Source organism: Pteropus vampyrus, unplaced genomic scaffold (genome assembly GCF_000151845.1).
Source record: "Pteropus vampyrus isolate Shadow unplaced genomic scaffold, Pvam_2.0 Scaffold1000004277, whole genome shotgun sequence".
Lineage (NCBI taxonomy): Eukaryota > Metazoa > Chordata > Mammalia > Chiroptera > Pteropodidae > Pteropus > Pteropus vampyrus.
Genome location: NW_011918679.1, coordinates 1 through 2,320, shown reverse-complemented (window position 1 = coordinate 2,320; position 2,320 = coordinate 1). Strand labels below are relative to the sequence as shown.

At 63.3% G+C, this 2,320-nt stretch overlaps 1 protein-coding gene across 1 annotated transcript; it reads left to right on the top strand.

Annotated features, from left to right (window-relative positions):
• The first annotated feature begins 8 nt into the window (after positions 1-8).
• LOC105311473 (coiled-coil domain-containing protein 9-like) lies at positions 9-1,888 on the top strand. Its single transcript, XM_011387465.2, has 3 exons — positions 9-678; positions 768-941; positions 1,510-1,888. The coding sequence occupies exons 1-3, from the start codon at positions 631-633 to the stop codon at positions 1,693-1,695; spliced, it is 408 nt and encodes a 135-aa protein (XP_011385767.1). The 5' UTR covers positions 9-630; the 3' UTR covers positions 1,696-1,888.
• The last annotated feature ends 432 nt before the right edge of the window (positions 1,889-2,320 follow it).

Here is a 2,320-nt window from a genome sequence, read left to right as displayed (position 1 = left end):
CATACTGTGGCACTCCTCTCTATCCTCTATTGCACGTGGGGGTCCCCAACCCCTCTTCCAGGTCCGGTGTTTTTCTAGAAAGATTCCCAGCTAAGATTTATTACAGTGGGGGAATACAAAGCAAAATGAGCAAAGGGCAGAGGCGCGTGGGCTGACGTCCGGAGACCAGTGTGCGCCGCCAGGAGCCCTTGCCCAGTGGGGTCCCAGGCTGCATTTAATGTGTCCAGCACCGAGTTGTGACAATGTATGTGAAGGGTCATCTACCAGGGATGCAGTAGAGGTCTAGTGCCGGGGGTTTTTAACCCAGTAGGTCCCCTCTGCCGGGTGCATACCTAAAACCTGACCCCAGAAGGAAGGCAGGTGGGCAGTGTACACTGTGCTGTTGGCACAAACCGTCCAGGCACAGTGAGCGCTGGTGACCAGGTAACCGTTGTCGGGGCACACAGCGGGAGCCAAGTCCCCAGCCGCCAGCCGCGGGCGGGCCTTGAAAGCAGACCTGTCTGAGGGGCGCGCAGGCCTGCCCCCTGCGGCTCTTCCGCACAGAAGGGGGCGTGGTCCTCCCTGCTGCCCCGAGGTCCCTGTCTGTCCCCCCAGGAGTGGGAGGAGCGGCGCAGGCAGAACATCGAGAAGATGAACGAGGAGATGGAGAAGATCGCGGAGTATGAGCGCAACCAGCGGGTCAGTGCGGGCGCGTCCCCTGTGTGGGCCAGAGCCGCCCGGCCCGGCCCGCCCGCCTGCCCGCCAACCGCCGCCCGTCGTGCCCACAGGAAGGCGTGCTGGAGCCCAACCCCGTGCGGAACTTCCTGGACGACCCCCGGCGGCGCGGCGGGCCCCTGGAGGAGCCGGAGAGGGACCGGCGGGAGGGCAGCCGCCGGCACGGGCGCAACTGGGGCGGCCCCGACTTCGAGCGCGTGCGCTGCGGCCTTGAGCAGGAGCGGCAGGTGGGTGCGCGCGGCGGGGCACCCTGGGCCAGGCGTCCTGCAGCTGGCTTCTCCCTTGGGCAGCGTGCGTTCCTGGGGGCGCTGAGCGCCAGGCACGGCGGTGAGAGGCGGAGCAGGGCGAGGCGGCGCCTGTCCTTTACCCCCAGACGAGCCGTGGCTTCCAGTGCCAGTCGGCGGCGTCCCCTGGTTCCTAATATTAGTAATGTTTATTGGGCACCGACTAGGTGCCAGGCACTGTCCTAGGTGCTGGAGCATAGGGTGGTAAACAAGGCAACCCCTCTGTCCCAACGAAGTTTATTCTCATGGGAGCTAAATAAAAGAATACGTAATAAGACGTCGGGTAAGAGCACATGTAAAGGAAAACCAGCAGGGTGAGGGCAGAGGACAGGCAGGCGCGCTGCTTAGAGACGTGGGCGGGCCTGTCTGGGGTGCCACCTGAGCGGGCCTGGTTCTGCTCTCCGCCCTGTCTCCTCGCGTGACCTTGAGGCCCTGGCTGGTGTGAGCTTGGAGGGCGTGGGTGGGGCGCGGCGTGGAGCAGGTCCCTGATGGCCGATCTGCCGGGGCGCAGGGCCGCCGTGCTGGCCCGGGCAGTGCTGGGGACATGACGCTGTCTATGACCGGCCGGGAGCGGTCCGAGTACTTGCGCTGGAAGCAGGAGCGGGAGAAGATCGACCAGGAGCGGCTGCAGAGACACCGCAAGCCCACCGGCCAGTGGCGGCGGGAGTGGGACGCCGAGAAGACCGATGGCATGTGAGTCTCCCCACTGCTCGCCCGCTTGGCTCCGTGACCTTGGCCCTGGCTTCCGACCCCTTCGACTTGCTCTGGCTTCTCACCCTGTAAGCAGTTAGCAGTCACGACGGCAGTGCTGCGTGTCCCCCGCATCTCAGTGACATACAAAAGAATTTCTTTCTCGTGTTTACAGGGCAGCTGGGTTCGGCTAACCCAGGCCGGACTTTCGGCCGTGAGTCCGGCTGGGCTTGGGTTCTTGATGTGGGTTGAACTCAATTCTGCTCCATGTGTGTGCATTCTGGTGCCCAGGCTGAGGAGGCAGCCACCTGGGGAAGCGCTGGTCTTGGCATTGGCAGATGTGCAGTGGGGGAGTGGACACACTTCCCATTCTGTTGGGCGACAGACCCAGCACTGCGGGGCAGGAACTTAAACTGCCTGCCCTAGTGTGCGATGTTGCAGCGGCTCCGGGCTAAAGGCGTGGATATAAGTTCTCACGCAGCGAGGGCTGGAAGAGTCACTGATGACACCTTCGCGCCCTCCTTTCGTCCCTCTCACCTGTCCCTCACTGACGCAAGCCCCTTATCTCGGTGGCATTGTCATCAAACAAGTCAGACTCTGTCCTCTTTCGGGTTCTAGGAAAAATCTAGCCA